At 38.0% G+C, this 21,149-nt stretch overlaps 1 protein-coding gene across 5 annotated transcripts in view; it reads right to left on the bottom strand.

The window, feature by feature from the left end:
• The window catches only part of SUSD1 (sushi domain containing 1), a 130,910-nt gene that overhangs the window by 43,405 nt on the left and 66,356 nt on the right, over positions 1-21,149 (bottom strand). For all 5 annotated transcript variants that reach the window (XR_008661409.1, XM_055301940.1, XM_055301941.1 and 2 more), the window contains exons 9-10: positions 20,201-20,310; positions 16,913-17,105 (exon numbers count right to left, since the gene is read on the bottom strand). Coding sequence is in view for 4 of the 5 variants with exons in the window: in XM_055301940.1 (XP_055157915.1) it covers positions 16,913-17,105; positions 20,201-20,310 (303 nt within the window). In the remaining variant the exon portion in view is untranslated. The remainder of the gene's footprint in view (positions 1-16,912; positions 17,106-20,200; positions 20,311-21,149) is intronic.

Here is a 21,149-nt window from a genome sequence, read left to right as displayed (position 1 = left end):
GCAGGCTCCATGCAGGGAGCCCGACGTGGGACTCGATCCCGGGTCTTCAGGATCATGCCCTGGGCTGAAGGTGGTGCTAAACCACTGAGCCACCGGGGCTGCCCAACAGTGTTTCTCAAACCTTTTATCATTACAGTCCCACAAGGAGACTTTTAAACATTTCCCCCCAATCTCTCACCTTCTATAAAATCTTAATACCCTCAATATGCTATATGTTTCTTATGTACTGTATCCTTATCTAAGGTTCATATATGAAAAAGACTAGTATTTTCTTGCCCCTCAAGAACCAATTTTTGCCCCTTTGTGAGTGATCCTGCCTCCCGGGTTGACACCAATCCCGCTGAGAATATGTTAGAGCAATTAAATAAAACTGTCTCACTGGTTAAATTCAGTTTGTTCTCGGTCAGAGAGCAACCCTCACCCTAGGTCTCCTTCCCTCCACTCAGGTCTCCTTCCCTCCACTCCTTCCCTCAAACCTCCATGGTTTGGACCACAGGCAGGTTGAACCCCTGATGTGTTCACAGCGGAGAAAAGGATCCCCGGCAGGGCTAGTCCTGAATCCCTTCCTACCCTGCTCTCTGGCCCTTTGCTACGGAAAGTACATGCCCTGTCCCTCATACAAATATTCCTTCTCTGGCTCATTTTTAGTGGCCACTCTGCCTTCTCTGTCTTTCCTTTCCTCACCCAGCAGGCTGATCAAATCTAGAATCCTGAAGGTGAAAAACCAGCCCTGCAAGAATATCTCAAAGAAGAGAAAAGCTGGGTCTTAGTTCATCAGCTTCTGTGAAACTTGGTTTCTGCTTCACTCGTGTGAGGGAGCACCTCGGAGCAAAGTCCATCATTACTTCCTCGGTGTTACCATAATACCTTCAAATACTTCGATTACATGTTATGCACTGTATTATTATTGATCCTATCGCCCCACTGAACCGAGAGCTCCTTGAGGGGAGAGATTAAGTCTCCTTCATCTCTGAACTCCTTATGTCCCAGACAGTGGCAGGCCCAGCATTCCTGGTTGCTTACGTGTAAACAATCAGCAGTAAGGAGAAAGCTAAGCAACTGATATCATATTAAGCCAATGAAATACAGCCTCTGTATGAGGCATGGTTTCTGCCCTTAGTATGTATTTAACCTAGAAGAGGAGTTACACCGAATATCAATAAAACAAAAATACAAGGGCATATATAACATCATAAAGTAAATTTAAATAACAGCATTTCATAGATGCTAATTGTGCATCAGGTATTGTGCTGATTCCTCATAACCCGCTTAGTTTCACAATAAACCCATGATACAGGTATTGCTATTCCCATTTTAACAGTTAAAGCAACTCAGGCACATAAGGGTTAAGTAATTTACCCAAAGGCATGCAGATAGTAAGAGATCTGAGATTTGAATTAGATAGCCTGACTCCAGAGTAACTGTGCCAAGCTATTACCTATACCTCCTCCTGAAGCAGAGTATAGGCATTCAGAAAGAAGACATACTTTCAGTTGGGGAGATTGTAAAAGAAGGGATGAACTAAAGAAAAGGAACTAAAGAAAAATGGGGAGGGGGTTCCAGGTAGAAGACACTGCATGTGCAAAGATAGGGGGGTGGGAAAGTTAGCACTTGCAAAGTTATTCTAGATGAGTGTTGCAATTTGTTCAAGGATAATAGTGGCCAGTTAAATCCAAATCTCTGAACACATTTCCCAAAATACTCTTCAGATCAACAAGTAGAACAAGTACACCAGTGCTGTCATCATATCCAGAAGACACAGAAGATATGAAATTTTAAATTTCCTTTCAATAGAAGAATAAATACCAAATTCTAGCAAAGCTGTTTCTCAACCTCCCACAAGTTACTGTAGTAGAGTGAGAGGTCTTGAGAAGAGCATGGGAAAGAGAAGAGGAAAACAAAGGTCTGCACATGAGCTAAATTAACTCCCAGAAAGAGACATGCCACCTTCAGTGTGAAAATACTATAAAGAAGACCTGGTATATCAGAGTTCAGACTACAGCAAAGGATTAAAGTCCAGGAGGCTTCTGGTAGTCATATGAGAAAGGCATTGCTTCTTGGAAAGAAGATGACTAAATGGAAAGAACTGGTGTTCGGTGGAGACTAAGTAGTGATGGGAAAAAGAGGCAAGGGGGGGAATGCAAGATCCTACAAGGCAAAAGAGAACACCCAAATAAGAGAATGTACCATTCATCCCCACTCACACCAAAAAAACAAAAATATCCTTGAAAGGAATTGCGCTTCATCAAATGACAGAAGAGGGCACTCTTGACCTAGAAATATTATTAACCATTCTAAACTACCAATTCTACAGAATATACAAAAGCAGTGTTCACTAAAAAGAGGAGCACCCGGGTGGTTCAGTAAGTTAAGTGGCTGCCTTCAGCTCAGGGCATGATCCCAGGGTCCTGAGGATACAGCCCAGTATCAGGCTCCCTGTTCAGTGGGGAGTCTGCTTCTCCCTCTCCCCGCTATTCATTCTCTCTCTCAAATAAATAAAATAAACATGTTTAAAAAGAAAGAAAGCCATCCAGAAGCTGATCATCAAAATATGTCATTTTGTGAAAAAACTCCACATTTTTTTAATAACATCCAAACAAGGATTTTTTAATAAAACAAAACAAATGATAACTCTGTAACACAATAACCTGAAGTAAATATCCTTAAAAAAGCATTGTGGGGTATGAGGAAAACACCTTGAGTCAGAAATTCAAACCCTAAGAACAGAAATGGACACAAAGCAGAGGTGAAAGGAAATGAAACAAAAGGGACTGAATTCAGGAAACAAACAAAAGGAAAAGACAAACTCATATCAGAAATAAAGTCAAAATGTCATAGTACCCAAAGAATAAATTAGAATAAAAAATTAATGAGGAAAATTGAAGAAATGCAGCCCAAAAGAATAAAAATGATATTAAAAAGAAGTAAAAAGGAGCAAAAGTCAAATGGCTGAAATGGAATAAAAGCAAAGATCCAACATATGTATAATAAAAGTCTCTAAGGAAGAAAAACATTAAAACAGAATTAATATTTAAAACTATTATCCAGGGTAAGTTAACAAAAATAAAAATATCTGAATATAAATACTGAAAGGGGCCACTGTATACCTGAGAAAACCCATCCAGCACAGTCAAACCTAAGATTTGGCCAAGTAAAACTACTATACTGCAAAGATAAAGAAAAAAAAATCTCAGCATCTCCACTCAAAGAAATAAATAAGATCCAAAAGCAAAAGAATTAAGTGGCATCAGATTCTCCAAAGCTAAAAAATAAAGCAAAGCAACAAAAGAATGGAATTTTAAGAAAACTCAAATCAAGAAATGTGAACCAAGACCTGCATATCCAGCTAAGATTATCTTCCAAGTATTAAGGCCATGGAGACTTTTAAAATTTATATATGTATGCTACTCAGCATATGCAAGATCTAACTATGTTCTGTGTGCTAGAGGGACACCAAAAATAAAGTGCTTCAGAGAGACTAAATATAAAGTGATGGACAGCAGACAAATGGAAACCATAAGAAAGCAGGGGTTGTAATCCTCACATAAGTAGAAGTCAAGCCAGAAAGCTTTAAATATGACAAAGAACACTTTTTAATTCAAAAAGCCATAATTCACAATGAAGATAAAATGCAACCACCTTTATAAAGTAAAAGAAAAAATAAAAAGGAATTTAAGAGGAGTACCAGCGTAGCTCAGTTGATTGTTTGCCTTTGGCTCAGATCATGATCTCAGGGTCCTGGGGTCTAGCCCCACTTTGGGCTCCCTGCTCAGTAGGGAGTCTGCTTCCCCTTCTCCCTCTGCCCCTCCCCCTGCTTGTGTTCTCATTCTCTAATAAATAGATAAAATCTTTTTTAAAAAAAGGAATATAATAAATATGAAAGCAGAAATTAATGATAGAGTTGAAGAAGGGTCACCAACTTTTCTTTTTTCTTTTTTTCTTTTTTTTTTTTTTTTTGCCAACTTTTTCTATAAAGAGTCAGAGAGTAACTATTTTAGTAAAAATTTTCTGGGCCAGGTCAGTCACAACTACTCAACTCCATCTTTGTAGCACAAAAGCAGTCACAGACATTATATAAATAAACAGCTTAGCTTTTAGTGTCCAATAAAACTTTATTATAGAAACAGGCAACAGGCCAGATGTGGCCCCGATGCAAAGGGGGAAGGAAACAGTAGATTCAATTAAGAGAACAAAACCTTGGCTTTTTGAAAGTAATAATAAAACAGATGAACTGCTGGCTAACTTAATCTGGGAGAAAGGAAGAAAATACAAATAAAGGGAGAAATAATCATTGAAATAGAGGAAAATTCAAAAAGTTAAAGAAATGTACTCTGCAGACCACTCTGTAGATAAATTTGAAAACACAGAGGAAATGTGTAATTCCAAGGAAAAAGCTTGCTAAAATTGACCCCATTAAACATAAAAAGTTTCAACAGACCATTGTCCATGGGGGGAAAAGGAGGGGGGGTGAGAAAGTTACTAAGGAACTACCCTGCGGAAAAGCTGCCTTCCCCGGGGTGTTTTGTGGGGAAATTCTACCTCACTGCTGGAGACCAGATAGTCCAAATGCTATGTGAATTATAATAATGAATGAAACCTTTCAGATAATGAAGCGCTTAATGATGAAGGAAACCTTTCAGATTATTTTTGTAAAACAAGGAAAATATTAATGCCTAAGCCTGATAAAGATGATACAAAATAGAAAACTATAAACCAATATCACTTATGAATATTGATACAAAATATGAAAGAAAATATTAGTGAACAGAACCCAAAACCATAGAAGAAACAAATACCCCATAGCCAAGTGGGATGTATTTCAGGAAGAGAGAGAGAGAATGGGGGAGAAGTGGAATATGAGAGAGAGAGAGAAATTTGAAATATCAAAATTTTAAAGATACAAGGGAATGAAATAAAAAAGAATATACTGTAGTTAGTTTTCCTTTGCACATATTAATGGATATTTTTGACTAAGGAGTTAGGGGATCCTAAAATAGCTACTCTCTGACTCTTTATAGAAAAAAGGTTGGTGACCCTTGTCACTTTGGGTACACATGACTAGAATATGGGGTAGTCCTGAAAAGAATAAGATGAATCTACTGCCTCCAAACCCATTTAAGGAAGGGGTCCAATTCTAAATAACTTATTCATATTTATTTACCCCACAAGCACAATATTACCTCCCTGGATCTACAATATCATTATGTTATCTTAAAAAGAAACAACCATTTACTGCTCCCTCACCCCCCATTTTTAGCATATTGCAAATGCTCAGATATTCCATGAAAAATAAATGTCATTTTTTGGCTTGACCAACCCCAAGTATGAGTTTCTCAGGCTGATGGTTTATAAAAGAAGCAGAAAGACTTCATATGTAACTCTTCCACCACAGAATACTGTTATAATATTTATCATTTTGTAGGAAACTATCAGGCACAATGTTAAATTTTTTTACTGTCTTTACTATCTTTTCTTTGGACTTCATTTCTGTAAACAGGAATCAGTTAGGAGGAGGAGTTTTATAAGGTCAACACAGATCTCAAATTATGCTGCTGCCAGAAAACTTGCATCATAAACCACCTTAACAGTCAGTTTTCTACCAGGCAACAGAAGGAAGACTACTCTGTTTCCCTCTTCTTTTGATTAAAAAAAAAATGTACCAACACTATTTTAGAAGTAAATGCACATAATCCTCTGTTAAAGATTAACAAAGAAATTAGAAATCTCATATTCATAAATGACAGGATTTTTAAAACTCTAATTAGGAGCAGTCTAAGTAGACAGCTGACTTTGCAAGGGAAACAGTGTCAGAAAAAATGGCTAAGAATCAATTATTTTGAAAACAAAGTCACTATTTTTATAACTTTTCTATAAACAGTGGTATCATTTTATTATCCTTTAGTTGTCCTTGATGTACACCTCGCAAACAGTTTATCTTAGAAGGAACAAGAAGATATAACACTGCTCAAAGTTGAGAGTTTTACTGTTACTTTGTTGAAATTTTTCTTAAGCAGATTTGGTATCTGGTTATAACTGTCATGAAATTTGCTTGCTAAAAGTATGTGATCATATTATATGGAGAGAAATTCAGGGCGGGGGTGGGGTTCAATCACTTATTCAACTGTGCAGGGCAAATTCAAACAATTTCCTTGGTTTAGCTCCACAGGCTCAACCTTCTAACAGAGGTGGGCAGCCTTCTATTAAGGCACAAGTCCTTGTATTCAACACAGAACAGCTGCTCCCTGGGTACTGGTGAGAGAGGATAATCTCAAGCTCAGTGACATATACCACTTAACAAATCTGAGTTGAGAGAAACAGTATTTAGGAAACATGGACTCCAGCCATTCCTCCAAATAATCTAACCCTGAATCAATCCCAATCAGCAGAGTACAGGTATTTTTAAAGCATCTTTCCTTGTCTACCGTACACTGAATTGTGCTTTCCTATAATGCAGTAAGTCACACTGAGGGGCAATAAAAGAAACAGCCACATAAAATTCTCGTAAAATGCTGCTCATACATTGTACTCTCTATGAAACACCCCTGGAATAAAAAATTCCTATCTAACCACACTGTGGGGAAAAAAAAATTGTACTTCCCCTGGTAAGCACTGCTTTGTTGTAACATTAAAGACAATATAGGGCATCTGAGTGGCTCAGTCAGTTAAAGCATCCACCTTTGGCTCAGGTCATGATCCTAGGGTCCTGGGATTGAGACCCACATCCAGCTCCCTGCTCAGCAGGGAGTCGGCTTGAGAGTCTCTCCCTCTGACCCTCCCCCCATGCTCTCACACACATGCTCTCTCTCAAATAAATAAATCTTTAAAAAAAAATAAATAAGTACAATGTAATGATGCCTAGACGGGTCAAAAACTAAACCCAAATTTGTGAGCCACTGATTAAAAAAAAATAAGTAAGTAATAAGAATTGGATTATTCTTAACCTTACTTCTACATCTTTTTTTTTTTTTAACGTCCCTGACTTTGTTTTCGTTCTTCTTCAGCTCACATATCTAACCTATTTTCTTTTCTTTTTTTTTTTTCCTATTTTATTTTCTATACCCATGCAGGTCACTTAAAGTTTTTCCTAGAAAAAAAAAAAGATGGGATATAAATAAATACTCTTTTGTTTTAAAATTCTATATTTTGGGATCCCTGGGTGGCACAGCGGTTTGGCACCTGCCTTTGGCCCAGGGCACGATCCTGGAGACCCGGAATCGAATCCCACGTCGGCCTCCTGGTGCATGGAGCCTGCTTCTCCCTCTGCCTGTGTCTCTGCCTCTCTCTCTCTCTCTCTCTCTCTCTCTCTCTCTCTCTCTCTGTGACTATCATAAATAAATAAAAATTTATTTAAAAAAATAAATACAATAAATAAAATTCTATATTTCATATTAATGTAAAAATCACAAAGGAAAAGATCAATAGTATTGACTGCATAATATCTAAAACTTTTATATGTCAAAAATACCCTAAACAAAATTAAAAGAAACTATTAATGAAGACAAAATATTTGACATAAATAGTGAAACTCTTACTATACGAATAAGTTGCATTTATCAATAAGAATACAAAATTGGATAGATGAAATAATGATGGTAAATATATTGGTCAAGAATTTTCGATGTTGAAATAAATGCGTTTGAAGGAACCTAAAATTGCTTTCCTAATATAGACTCCTAGAACTATAATAGAACTTTCCTGTTCAACCCCCTAACACTGCAGAGGCTAATTAACCTTGCTCAAGTGTGTTAAAGGTTGCTATTTACCTGTCTTCCCATTTCCACAAAGGAAAACACAATTGTGGCCTCTCTCTACTGCCTACTCACTAATCCTCAAGGAAGGAACAGTAAATATATAATCTGACTGGAAGGAGACTACCATTTCTTGGGTCACATTTCCTAGTGGGTAGAGTTCACATATTGTAGATCACTGCCCCAAAAAAGATGCAGATTCTTGCTTTCTGGGAGCTGCACATTGGAAAAGATTAGGAGAGAATGAAATGAAGTGAGGGGAATCATACCAAGGAGAAGAAATTTTGAAATCCTATTTGTCCAGTGAGAAAAATATAGGGAAAAGGAAATACATCCAAATGTAACTACTCTAAAGAGCTTAGAAAAAATAGGGATATTTACTATTTCAGGGAAAGTGACTCAAAACCATCAAAGAGAAGAACAAACGGACTGTTTTTGAGGACAGACTAAAATGACAATTACATGTCATAAATATATTCATTTTTTGCTTCCTCTCAGTGTATTCAATTTTTGTAGATATATACGTTTTGGAGGGTTTTTTGTTCTTTGTTTTATTTTGTTTTTGTAATTTTGAAATTTAGTACCTTCTAACATATGAACCAAAATACATTCAGAACCAAGTGGAGCACCATGTTGGTCCACTCTGTGAGATTATATTCTCTCTTCCTTCCCATTCTGCCCGCCTCTTTTGTCTTTGTGGTTTTTTGTTGTTGTTGCTATTGTTTCTCTATATAAGTTTTCCTTGTTTATATAAATTTGGAATTTAGCACTTTCCAACATACAGACCAAAATACAAGAGGTGAACCAAGAAGATCACCATCTTAGTTTACTCTGTGAGACTATATTCTCTATCCCCCACCACTTGCTCCCCCACTTTTTAAAATTTTTACTGTTTTTAAATTTTGTTTTTCACTTTTGTGGTCTTTTTCTTTTATTTTCTGGTCCCTGACCTCTTCGGAATTGTCTAGGGTATATTTTACTTAGGTCGTGGTTGATATTTTTGACTCTGCTCACACATAAGCCATTCTGCACTGGGCAAAAATGGCTAGAAGGCAGAATTTACCACACACACACACACACAAAAAAAAAGAACCAGAAGTAATGCTCTGCCACAGATCTAATGGATACAGGTTTAAGTAAGATGTCAAAGATACAAGTCAGGGGTACGATTATAAAATTACTGGTGGCTCTTGAAAAAAAGCATAAAAGACTCTAGAGATTCTTTTACTGCAGGATTGAGAACTAATCAGGCCAAAATTAAAAATATTTTAACCGAGATGCAGTCTAAACTGGATGCGCTAACTGCAAGGATTAATGAAGCAGAAGAGAGAGTGAGTGACATAGAAGACAAGTTGATGGAAAGGAAGGTAGCTGAGGAAAAAGAGAAAAACAAGAGCCCATGAGGAGAGACTCTGGGAATTAAGTGATAGTTTGAGAAAGAATAATATTTGTCCGAATTGGACAATTTGGAATTGTCTCTGATTCCAGAGAGTATGGAAAGTATGGAGAGAGAATGGACCAGAAAATATATTTGAACAAATCATAGCTGAGAACTTCCCTACTCTGGGGAAGGAAACAGGCATTCATATCCATGAGATATAAACAACAGCCCCCCCAAATCAACAAAAAACAATCAACACCCTGACATATAATAGTGAAGCTTGCAGGCAGCCCCAGTGGCTCAGCGGTTTAGCACTGCCTTCAGCCCAGGGTGTGATCCTGGAGACCTGGGGTCAAGTCCCATGCAGGCTCCCTGCATGGAGCCTGCTTCTCCCTCTGCTTGTGTCTCTGCCTCTCTCTCTGTGTGTCTCTCATGAGTAAATAAATAAAATATTAAAAAAAATAATAATAATAGTGAAGCTTGCAAATTTCAGAGATAAAGAGAAAATCCTAAAAGCAGCTCAAGACAAGAGATTCCTAACTTGTATGGGGAGAAATATAAGATTAACAGCAGACCTATCCACAGAGACCTGGCAGGCCAGAAATGAACAGTATGATATATTCAGAGTTCTAAACAAGAAAAACATGCAGCCAAGAATAGTTTATCCAGCAAGGCTGTCATTCAGCATAGAAGGAGAGATAAAGAGCTTCCAGGATAGAAAGAAACTGAAAGAATATGTGACCACCAAACCAGTTCTGCAAGACACATTAAGGGGGACCCTGTAAGTGAAGAGGGAGCCCAAAGAAACAATCTGCAGAAATGGAGACTGTATAGGTAATACTATATATGACACTAAATTCCTATCTTTCAGTAGTTACTCTGAATGTGAATGGGCTAAATGATCCAATCAAAAGACAAAGGGTATAAGACTGGTAAAAAAGCAAGACTCATCTATATGCTGTCTACAATAGACTCATTTTAGACCTAAGGACCCTTTCATACTGAAAATAAGGGGTTGGGGAACCATTTACCATGCAAATGGTCCTCAAAAGAAAGCTGGGGTAGCAATCCTCATATGATAAATTAGATTTTAAACCAAAGACTGTAATAAGAGATGAAGAGGGACACTATATCATACTTAAAGGGTTTATCCAACAAGAATATCTAACAATTATGAATATTTATGAATATTTTAGTTGAATAAGTATTCAATTATGAATATTTGTTTATGTGGGAGCAGCCAATTATATCAATCAATTAATAATCAAAGAAAAAAAACAATCAGAGATACATAGATTATAATACATTAATAGGAGACTTCAATATGGCACTCTCAGCAAAGGGCAGATCTTCTAAGCAGAAGATTACCAAAGAAACAAGGGCCTTGAATGACACACTGGACCAAATAGATTTCACAGATATATACAGAACATTCTATCCTTATGCAACTGAATACACATTCTTCTCAAGTGCACACAGAACTTTTTCCAGAATAGACCACACACTGGGTCACAAATCAGGTCTCAACTGATACCAAAAGACAGGATTATCCCCCGCATATTTTCAGACCACAATGCTTTGAAACTAGAACTCAATCACAAGAAGAAATTTGGAAGGAACTCAAACACTTGGAGGTTAAAGAGCATCCTATTAAAAGATGAATGGGTCAACCAGGAAATTAGAGAATAATTAAAAAGATTCATGGCAAATAACAAAATAAATAAATGAAAATGAAACCACAGTGTTCAAAATCTTTGGGATACAGCAAAGGCAGCCCTAAGAGGGAACTACATCTCAATACAAGTCTCCCTCAAAAAATTGGAAAAATCTCAAATATACAAGCTATCCTTACATCTTAAAGGAACTGGAGAAAGAACAGCAAATAAAGCCTAAGCCAAGCAGCAGAAGAGAAATAATAAAGATTAGAGCACAACTCCATGAAATAGAGACCAGAAGAACTGTGGAACAGATCAACGAAACCAGGAGCTGGTTCTTTGAAAAAAAATAATAAGACAGATAAATCCCTATCCAGACTTATTAAAAAGAAAAATGACTCAAATTAATAAAATCATGAGAGAAGAGAGATTACAACCAATACCAAGGAAATACAAACAATTTCAAAAACAAATTATGAGGGACACCTGGGTAACTCAGCAGTTGAGAGTCTGGCTTCAGCTCAGGATGTGATCCCAGATCCAGGGATCGAGTTCTGCATCAGGCTCCCTGCGAGGAACCTGCTTCTGTGTCTCTGTCTCTGTCTCTGTGTCTCTCATGAATAAATAAAATCTTCAAAAATATAAAAAATAAAAACATATTATGAGCAACCATATGCCAACAAATTAGGCAATCTGGAAGAAATGGATGCATTCCTGGAAACCTACAAAATACCAAAACCAAACAGGAAGAAATAGAAAACCTGAACAGGCCAATAACCAGCAAGGAAATTGAAGCAGTCCTCAAAAACCTCCCAACAAACAAAAGTCCAGGGCCAAATGGCTTCCCAGGGGAATTCTACCAAACATTTAGAGAAGAAATAATACTTATTCTACTAAAGCTGTTTCACAGGATAAAACTGGAAGGAATACATCCAAACTCTGTGAGGCCAGCATTACCTTGATCCCAAAACCAAAGGCCCCACCAAAAAGGAAAATTACTAATATCCCTGATGAACATGGATGCAAAAATTCTCAACAAGATAACTAGCCAATAAGATCCAATGGTACATTAAGAAGATTATTCACCATGACCAAATGGGATGTATCCCCTGGGATGCAAGAGTGGTTCAACATTCGTAAAACAATCGACATGATGGATCACGTCAATAAAAGAAAAGACAAGAACCATATGATCCTCTCAACAGATGCAGAGAAAGCATTGGACAAAATACAGCATCCAATCCTGATGAAAACTCTTCGAAGTGTAAGGATAGAGGGAACCTCTCAGTACCATAAAAGCCAGCTATGAAAAGCCCACAGTGAATATCATTCTCACTGGGGAAAAACTGAGAGCTTTTCCCCTAAGATCAGAAGCATGACAGGGATGCCCACTCTCACCACTTTTGTTCAACATAGTACTAGAATCCCTAGCCTCACTAATCAGATAACAAAAAGAAATAAAAGGCATTCAAATTGGCAAAGAAGAAGTCAAGCTCTCCCTCTTTGCAGATGACATGATACTGTATAGGGAAAACCCAAAACACTCCACCCCAAAATTGCCAGAACTCATACAGGAATTCAGCATTGTGGCAGGATCCAAAAATCAATGCACAGGAATCAGCTGTATTTCTATACACTAACAATGAGACTGAAGAAAGAGAAATCAAGGAATCAATCCCATTTACAATTGCACCCAAAACCATAAGATACTTAGGAATAAATCTAACCAAAGGGGTAAAGGATTTGTACTCTAAAAACTACAGGACACTTATGAAAGAAATCAAGGAAGACACAAAGAGATGGAAAAACATTCCATGCTCATGGATTGGAAGAATAAATATTGTGAAAATGTCTAGCTACCCAGATCAATTTACACATTCAATGCAATCCCTATCAAAATACCATGGACCTTCTTCACAGAGTTGGAACAAATAATCCTAAGATTTGTATGGAACTAGAAAAGACCCCAAATATCCAGAGGAATGTTGAAAAAGAAAAACAAAGCTGTGGCATCATAATTCCTGACTTCAAGCTGTATTATAAAGCTGTGATCATCAAGACAACATGGTACTGGCACAAAAACAGACGCATAGATCAATGGAACAGAATGGAGAACCCAGAAATGGATTCTCAACTCAACTCTATATGGTCATCTTTGACAAAGCAGGAAAGAATATCCACTGGAAAAAAGTCTTCAATAAATGGTGTTGGGAAAATTAGACAGCCACATGCAGAAGAATGAAACTGGACCATTCTCTTACACCAGACACAAAGATAAACTCAAAATGGTTGAAAGATCTAAATATGAGACAAGAAGCCATCAAAATGTTAGAGGAAAACATAGGCAACAACCTTTTTGAACTTGGCCACAGCAACTTCTTGCAAGACACATCTATGAAGGCAAAGGAAGCAAAATCAAAAATGAACTCCTGGGACTTTATCAAGATAAAAATCTTCTGCACAACAAAGGAAACATTGACAAGAGTAAAAGACAACCTACAGAATGGGAGAAGACATTTGCAAATGACCTATCAGATAAAGGGCTAGTATCCAAGATCTATAAAGAACTTATCAAACCCAACACCCAAGAAACAAACAATCCAGTCATGAAATGGGCAGAAGACATGAACAGACATTTCTCCAAAGACGCTATACACATGGCCAACAGACACATGAAAAAATGCTCCGTATCACTTGCCATCAGGGAAATACAAATCAAAACCACAAAGAGATGCCACCTCACACCAGTGAGAATGGTGAAAATTAACAAGACAGGAAACAACAAATGTTGGAGAGGATGTGGAGAAGGGGGAACCCTCTGGAAAACAGTGTGGAGGTTCCTTAAGAGGTTAAAAATAGAGCTACCCTATGACCCAGCAATTACACTACTGGGTATTTACCTCCAAAGATACAGATGTAGTGACACGACAGGACACTTACGCTCCAATTCATGACAGCAATGTCCACCATAGCCAAACTGTGGGAAGAAGCCATGATGTCCTTTGACAAATGAATGGATAAAGATGTGGTGTGTATATAATGGAATATTACTCAGCCACCAGAAAGGACAAACACCCACCATTTGCTTTGACGTGGATGGAACTGGAGGGTATTATGCTGAGTGAAATAAGTCAATCGGAGAAGGATAATCATATGGTTTCACCCATATGTGAAATAGGGAAAGGAACTATAAGGGAAAGGAGGGGAACTGAGTGGGAAAAAATTAGAGAGGAAGACAAACCATGAGAGATTCCTAACTCTGGGAAACAAAGGGTTGTGGAAGGTGAGGTGGATGGGGGATGGAGTACCTGGGTAATGGGCATTAAGGAGGGCACATGGTGAGATGAGCACTGACTGTTACACTATATGTTGGCAAATTGAATTTCAATAAAATATTTTTTAAATAATAAAGAATAAAAAGTAAAAAAATAAAAGTACATGAAAACAAAGAAATCAGAAGAGAGACAAAATGTAAGAGACTCTTAACTATAGGAAACTAAGGGTTACTGGAGGGAAGATGAATGGTGGGATGGGGCAACTGGGTGATGGGCATTAAGGAGGGCACGTGATGTGATAAGCACTGGGTGTTATATGCAACTGATGAATCACTAAATTCCACCTCTGAAACTAACAATATACTATATGTTAATTAAATGAATTTTAATAAAAATAAATATAAAAATACATATATATTTATATGTAATAAATATATATATAAAATAAAGCCCTTGCCTGACCATCAATTGTCACCCCATTTTGCCTTGCTTTATTCCCCACCTAACATGTGATTTATTTAACTCTCTCCACCATGACCCCTCCAACAACTTCCAACTCCATGACAGCTGGGACTGTTTTATTGCTGCCACAATGTCAGCTATCAAACCCTGCTTGACATAGAGTAGGAAAGAAATAAACATGCATTTATGCATCCATGGCATTTGACGTTTTTGCTCAGGGTGCAAGGTTGACAAAAGCAAGGTGGGTCTGGACTGATTATGCACTGGATTCTGAGAACATAATTTTGCTTCTTTCTTTTGAATAACTAACTAGTGAGAAGCAGCAGAAGTACATTAAGGATGAGGGCCGTGGAGCTGGGATCAAATCAGCCTGTGTTTAAATCACTCGGTGTGTGTGATCCTAGGCAAACTGTCTAATTTCTCTGTGCCTCATGATCTTTGTCTATAAAATGGTAATAATGACAACGCCTTCCTCAGAAGGTTTGGTAGGTTTGAGTTGATTCAAAGAGGACACACTGTTGTGTTTTTTGCCGTGTTTTTTGTTTTGTTTTAAAGATTTTATTTTATTCATGAGAGGCACAGAAAGAAAGGCAGAGACACTGTGAGGCAGAGGGAGGGGCAGGCTCCTCGCAGGGAGCCCGATGCGGGACCCGATCCCAGGACTCCAGGATCGTGCCCTGAGCTGAAGGCAGACATTTAACCACTGAGCCACTCAGGCATCCCTTTTGTTTTGTTTCTTGCTCACTCCAATTTTTTTTCTTTTTTAAAGTTTATTTGAATTCCAGTTAGTTAACATACAGTGTAATATTAGTTTCAGCTGGGGGTACCCCGTCATATATATATGCCATATCTTATCTATTCCTCAAATCGATGGACACTTGGGCTACTTTCATAATTTGACTATTGTAAATAAAGCTAAAAAACATCGGGGTCCATGTAATCCCTTTGAATTAGTGTTTCTGTATTCTTGGGGTAAATACCTAGTAGTGCAATTGCTGGATTGTAGGGTAGTTCCATTTTTAACTTTGTGAGGACCTCCAAGCTGTTTTCCAAACTGGCTGCACTAGTTTGTATTCCCACCAACAGTGCAAGAAGTTTCCCCTTTCTCTACATCCTCTCCAACACTTGTTTTTTGTGTTGTTGGTTTTAGCCATTCTGACAGTATGAGGTGGTATCTCATTGTGGTTCTGATTTGCATCTCCCTGATGATGAATGATGTTGAGCCTCCTTCCATGTGTCTGTTGGCCATCTGTATGTCTTCTTTGGAAAAATGTCTGTTTGTGTCTTCTGTCATTTTTTTTTCTTCTGTCATTTTTAATTGGATCGTTTGGGGTTTGGGTGTTGCGTTTTATAGGTTCTTTATGTATTTCGGATACTAACCCAAGGAGGGCACTTTAAACAGTGCCTGGCACTTGATTAGTACTTGATAAACAGAGCTATTATTGTCATCATCATTATTATGTGCTGGGAACCATTCTAAACATTTCACTTGTATTATGTCATGTAAGATCAGTCACAAGGTACCTGAGGCCTGGGAGCAAGAAGAACATAGCTAATTCATTGGCTGTTTTTAAAAACGGAGGTGAAGTTCACACAACATCAAATAAACCACTTTCGAGTGTACAATTTAGTGACATTTTGTAAGCTCACAGTGTTGGGCAACCATTACATAATTCTGCTTTTCTTTTCCCAGAACAATGGTGAATATAGGAGAGAAGCATCAGGAAGACAGGAGCAGGACCCAACCTATCCAACTGCCTTTCTTTAAAGGTGGCAACCCCTCCACCCAGTTGCCCATAAATTTGTCTGTTAAATCCAATGAATTAAAGAACAACAACGACAAAACCCTGTGTCCCTTTCTCCTAGAGAGAGCTGTAGAGTTGGCACAGCTTGGCGTCTATCTGGCTTGCTCACAGGACCTCAGGCCCTTTCTAGGAAGCCTGATCTTCATTAGGTCCCTGGGTCTCTATGTCAGGGTCATGTGCTCAAACGTGGTCCAGTCATAAGGCCTCTTTCTCTCACCACTGCCAGCACAGTGTGGCTCACATGACTGATCTCCAGGAACTTGGTTCTAGTTGTCCAAAATGACCACCCTTGGGGCTCAGCTATCTTAAAGCTGGGGCTAGAGCATTTTTCAATCGTCACTATCAGGAAGCCCTGAATAAAACACTCCATCCTTGGTCTATACCCTCCGTGACCAGAACCCTTGTGGGGAAGGAGATAGGCAGTTAGATTCAGGCACCCTGAAGCCCAGAAAAAAGTTGGTAGTCGTTAGAATGAGAACACAAGTCTCTTGACTCCCGGATGAGCATTCTTTACGCTCCCCCACATTGTGCAATTCATGTACTTCACTTGTCCTGAGAGACAAAACAGAGAGACACATACACCCACCTGCTGGTGCGGTTGCCATCATTATTTGCACTGAGTGGTGCTCAGAAGATCCCAGGAGAGTGACATTCACTGTGTAATCAGTTGCTGGGTACAGGTCTAAACACACCACTGGAGCTTGTTCCCTCGTTGTGAAGTTAAATGATGCGGCATGATAAAAATTACTCAGATACCACCTTTGACCCAGAACTGTAAACTGTCATGAGATTAAAAGAAATGGTGCATTAAATTTTCTGTTGGTTAGCAGATCTAAAGCAGAATGGAGATCTCTTTGGGGGCACCTGGGTGGCTCAATGGTTGAGCATCTGCCTTCGGCTCAGGTTGTGATCCCAACCAAGGTCGTAGGATCGAGTCCCACATCGGGCAACTGCTTCTCCCTCTGCCTGTGTTTCTGCCTCACTCTGTATGTCTCTCATAAATAAATAAATAAAATATTAATAATAAAAATCTTTGGGCAGCCCAGGTGGCTCGGCGGTTTAGCGCCACTTCAGCCCAGGGTGTGGTCCTGGGGACCCAGGATTGAGTCCTGCTTCGGGCTCACAGCATGGAATGGAGCCTGCTTCTCCCTCTGCCTGTGTCTGTGCCTGCCTCTCTCTCTCTCTCTCTCTCTCTCTCTCTCTCTCTCTCTCTCTCTCTCTCTGCATCTCTCATGAATAAATAAATAAAATCTTTTAAAAATAATAATAATAATTAAAAAATAATAAAAATGTTTTTAAAACCTCACAGGCTGCATTTCTACAAATTCAGTCTCATCCTAAACTCCACGTGATTTAGACTACAAACAAAAAATAACTTTCTGGTTACAAACTGGAAATCACCCTGTATGCATGATTTTATAGTAAAGTCATTTTATTTAATAATACATTGTGAAGTTTTTTCTCTGTCATTAATTCATTTTATCAAATAGATATATATACAGAGTAGGGTAAGGGAAGGAAGGGCGCTGCTTGTAGGAGAGTCACATATGTGAAGACCCAGTGCAAAAGAGAACACAAAAAGTTAATCAGAGAGTATGGGGCCGAGAGCTTATAGAAGAGGGTAGGCCTGGAGAAACAGATTTAGGACTTACCAGCTTGGAGACAGTGAAGGAAGTAAAGAGACTGGGTAAGATGGCCCAGAGAAGGGTACAGAATGACGAAAGAATGCGCAACACACAACCTGAGGGTAATCAGATTTAAGGGACAGGCAGAGGAAGGGAGCCCTAGGAAGCAGAGACAGAGAGGGGTCAAAATAATAGGAGAAACAGAGACCATTTCAATGGGAATACTGGCCAACGGTAGCAAACACTATTCAGTGTGATACAGAACGTACTTCACATCCGTGTGGGGTTCTCTCCAATCTATGTTTAATTGTTTATTTAGCCAGATGTCTGCTGTTGAACGTTTCAGTTGTTTCCAATTTCCCCTACCGTAAACGAAGCTTCAGGGAACAGCGTAACCTTTCTGTATACACCTGCTTAGTTAATGACAGCCCATGTCCAAAAACTTACTGATAGAGGCTAAGATATAACTCTTCCACAAAAGTCTTGCCAGTTTAAGTGGCCAGCAGCCTGTGTAACGGTACTCTATGCTTGGGGCACCTGGGTGGCTCAGGCAGTTACGTGTCTGACTCTTGATTTCGGCTCAGGTCACCATCTCAGGGTGGTGAGATCGAGTCCTGCGTTGGGCTCCATACTATGCATAGAGTCTGCCTAAGATTCTCTCTCTCTCTCCTCCTCTGCCCTTCCCCCCAACCTCACACATGCACTCTCTAAAAAAACAGTACTCTATGTTTATAGAAGAATCATAGTATCTCGTCATGTAATTTTTTCTTACTAGTGAGGTAGAACATGTTCATATGTGTTTGGGCCATATATATATATATAACAAATTATATATATATGTATATATATATAACAAATTATATATATATACACACATATATACATATATATCTCCTCCTTTGCAAACTGCCTTGAATGTTAATGTTTTCCATGAATTTGTTAAGTGTTTTCCATGTTACTTAAATGAATCTTTGTTTAACATATTTAAAAACTTTTAAAATCTTTTTTAAATCTTTTTTTAATCTTTTACTTAAATGAATATCATTTAACATATTTTAAAAATCTTTTTTTAACAAATAAATCTTTGTTTAGCATATTTAAAACTTTTTTCCAACTTAACTCTTTAATCATTTTAGTGTAAATGCTAAGAATCATTTTCTTAACCAAGTAGCTAACCAACTGTCCCAGGGCCATTTATTTCCATACTCATTATTTATAATCATCTGTATCTTATATTAATATTAACTTTATTTGGGTACTGGAACATGTTTCTAGCTCCTGTGTTCCTTCTAAATATGAAAATTTGAATATTTTGCTCATCTGCTTAAAATCCTTCAGGGGCTCCACAGAAATATCAAAATAAGATGCAAACTCACAATTACAGGGCTTTTCACGATCTAGTCACTACTTAGGTTTTTGCCTCATCTCTTCCTCTTCTCCCATCCTTCCTTTTTCCCTCAGAGAACCACATTTCCTAATATTCAATATGCTCCTCTCCTTGTCCACAGGGCCCTTCTTTACCATCACCCCACATCTTTTATCTGGTTGATTCCTATTCATTCTCTATGATATAGCACAGTCTTTGCTTCTTGCTAAAACAAAAACAAAAACAACAAAAAAACCTCCCTGGACATACACACAATCCCCCATTTATTTACCTTTCATCAAAGCACTCATACCACATTGTCATTTACTTGTGTGTTTATATTAGTGGAAATTGAAAGTTACACATCCTAATACACGATATTCTTTTGGTAAATGGCTAATGAATGAATGAACTTTAATTTAATGCTTAATCTACTTTGCCAAATGTTTGCTAGGCACTAAAAGTGACAAAAAATAATGAATTTCAGCTCCTGCCTGAATTTACTAGTAATTTTACTTGAGATGTGTGACTTTTAAGAAGTTGTTAAATGAGGACAAGTAGCCATGCAATGAGTTTCTGAAAAATCTAGAAGCAAATGTAAAGTTGATGACAAAATAAGCTATAATTATAAAATGCACTAAAATAAAATATAATCCACATACGTGAAGTATCACACAGGGAAACTAATAGCAAGTTACTCTCTAGAATACCTTCCAACTTAGTCCCCCACTGACCATCCACCACACATCCATCTCTAGAGATGAAAGTCAAGCTGCCTAGAAGTTCATTCCATTAGTGTAAATACTTTGGATCCTCACTTGGAGAGCACTCAAATTTTTAAGTGACACAAGACTTTGACAGATAACATGAGAGATCTTCTTACTTGATACATTTGTTCTGATCCAACTTTCCAGGGGTGCCTGTTCAGTTTCAAACAAGCTTCACTGAATACTGAAATATTGAAAATTCCATAATCTTCTAGGAGATCATCTTCTAAAAGATAAAACATACAGAAAGGTTGCATATCTTAGCAAAACATATCTTGGCTAAGTACAATTGAAACTCTGACGTCTTACAAGAGCCAACAGGGTGTTTAAGATGAAAGAGCATCTCATTTGGCTTCAAGTCTGGGCTTTACGACTTGTTAATTGCATGGCCTTAAACAAGTCACTTAACCATTATGAACCTCAGTGTCCTTCTTTGTGAAATCAAGTAATCTGGTTTGCTTTTCCCACCTCACGGGTTATTGAGAGAATCAGAAGAAATAATTCATATTTTAAAATTACCATAAACTAATAGAGCTTTGAGATTTTTAGAAAGTTCATCCTATCTCTTGTACTTGGAGACTCCATAGGTTAAATGTCCTGAAGGTAAACATGTCAATAGCTAGAAAGTCTGAAAATAAGGAAAGGGTGAATAAAAGTCAAAAACCATGGGTGAGAATTCTCAGAGTTGGTGTTTCCAACCTAGAAGATGAACAGAAACGAGATGGCCAGGCAAGATGTTTGCTTCACAGCAGATAGTATTTCAAGAGCTATTCAGATAAGGACGAAGGCAGTAAAATAATCAAGGAGTAGATTTATTTCAACCACTAGAGTTTTTTGAAAAAGTCATTTCATACCTCCTGCAGTCAAATTTATTCCTTCAATGTTCTATTTTCTTCACGCAGTCATAAAGAAAGAAGAGGCTTGTCACTAACGAGTAAAAAACTCACAGTGTCCAGGAATACCATGGCTAATTTTCAAGGAAGAGCAAATTTCCCAACAAGCTGGTACATTTTCCACAAATGAGAAAAAGTCTAAATGTCTACTAGAGAGAAACTTCTTATAACT

Source organism: Nyctereutes procyonoides, unplaced genomic scaffold, assembly GCF_905146905.1.
Source record: "Nyctereutes procyonoides isolate TBG_1078 unplaced genomic scaffold, NYPRO_anot_genome, whole genome shotgun sequence".
NCBI lineage: Eukaryota > Metazoa > Chordata > Mammalia > Carnivora > Canidae > Nyctereutes > Nyctereutes procyonoides.
Note: the sequence above shows the minus strand (reverse complement) of the source record. Positions and strands in the feature narration are given on the sequence as shown.